This window comes from Penaeus monodon, chromosome 21 (assembly GCF_015228065.2).
Source record: "Penaeus monodon isolate SGIC_2016 chromosome 21, NSTDA_Pmon_1, whole genome shotgun sequence".
NCBI lineage: Eukaryota > Metazoa > Arthropoda > Malacostraca > Decapoda > Penaeidae > Penaeus > Penaeus monodon.
The window spans coordinates 27,514,725-27,515,784 of NC_051406.1; the positions used below are offsets into that span (position 1 = coordinate 27,514,725).

At 44.5% G+C, this 1,060-nt stretch overlaps 1 protein-coding gene across 1 annotated transcript in view; it reads left to right on the top strand.

Annotated features, from left to right (window-relative positions):
- LOC119586633 overlaps positions 1–1,060 on the top strand; it is a 3,960-nt gene extending 2,900 nt beyond the window's left edge. The window contains exons 2-4 of the mRNA XM_037935378.1: positions 81–253; positions 407–624; positions 731–1,060. Of these exons, the coding sequence (XP_037791306.1) occupies positions 81–253; positions 407–624; positions 731–1,060 (721 nt within the window). The remainder of the gene's footprint in view (positions 1–80; positions 254–406; positions 625–730) is intronic.

The window sequence follows — 1,060 nt, forward strand, 5'->3', positions numbered from 1 at the left end:
GGGTTTTGGGTGTTGTGTTGGGTGTTCACCTTTTATCTCCTAAATGGATTTTTCTAAACCCAAAACTACCACTCTTCTAGGCTTCAAAGCCACGGGGACAGAGTTTCATGCGGCAAGGAAGGGGAATCCGAACGAAGTTACCCACTGCTGCGTCGTTACGAGATCCCCGGGATCATTAAGGGACGAGGAAGGGAAATGTCCATTCTACATCACGTTGCCTTGCGCCACGGAGATCAGAGACCCCTTGGACCATGCAAATATTGAAAACTTTTTTGAGGGAAATACACTGCATTCCGAATGCCGTCGACTACCCAAGGGGATTTTCAGGTTGGTTAAAGTCAACTTCCCAAAAACCAAGTCGACAGAAGCTCATTTTATTATAAAAGATCGCTCAAATTTTTTTCAGGTCGCACTGTCTCCATCTCTTGGCTGAATATGCCCTTACTTCAGATAAAAGGGCACTTGGGGGCGAAAAGAATTTACTGTCACAGAGTCTTGGGTTTCTTTGGAGAACTGTTGCTGCGTCTGGGCTGCGATCCCATGCGTGTGGACAAATCCGACCCGGCTGCCAGCGCAATTTTCCAGATGAATGGAAACTTAAGGCTATCTGATGTTTTAACGAAGGTAGGAACGCATTTAGATGACCGAGGAAACAATGGGAATACTAAGGTTTACTTATTATTGCCTTACAAAGGTACTTGAAGATTAATTCTGTTTTTTTCTTATGCAGAGATGTAAGGAACTACGTGAAGAAAGAGAAAGTGCAGAAGCGATACCAATATTTAACCAAATTATGAAGGCGGTTTATGAAAACGATTTACAGTCACTGAAGAAACTATGTTCTTTATGCACTCCTTTGTTACCCTTGGAATCAAAGATCGATCCTTTGACAGAAGCTATCAGAAGAGGTCATTTGGAAGCCGCTATGATGCTTATGGTTTCTGGAGCGCCCCTCTGTGGCCTGCCTCTGATATCCGTAACGCCCTTGCACGCGGCACACAGTCTTCCTCAGCTTCCAGTCATCATCCCTGTTATCCTCAGAAAGGTAAGATCCTCATGA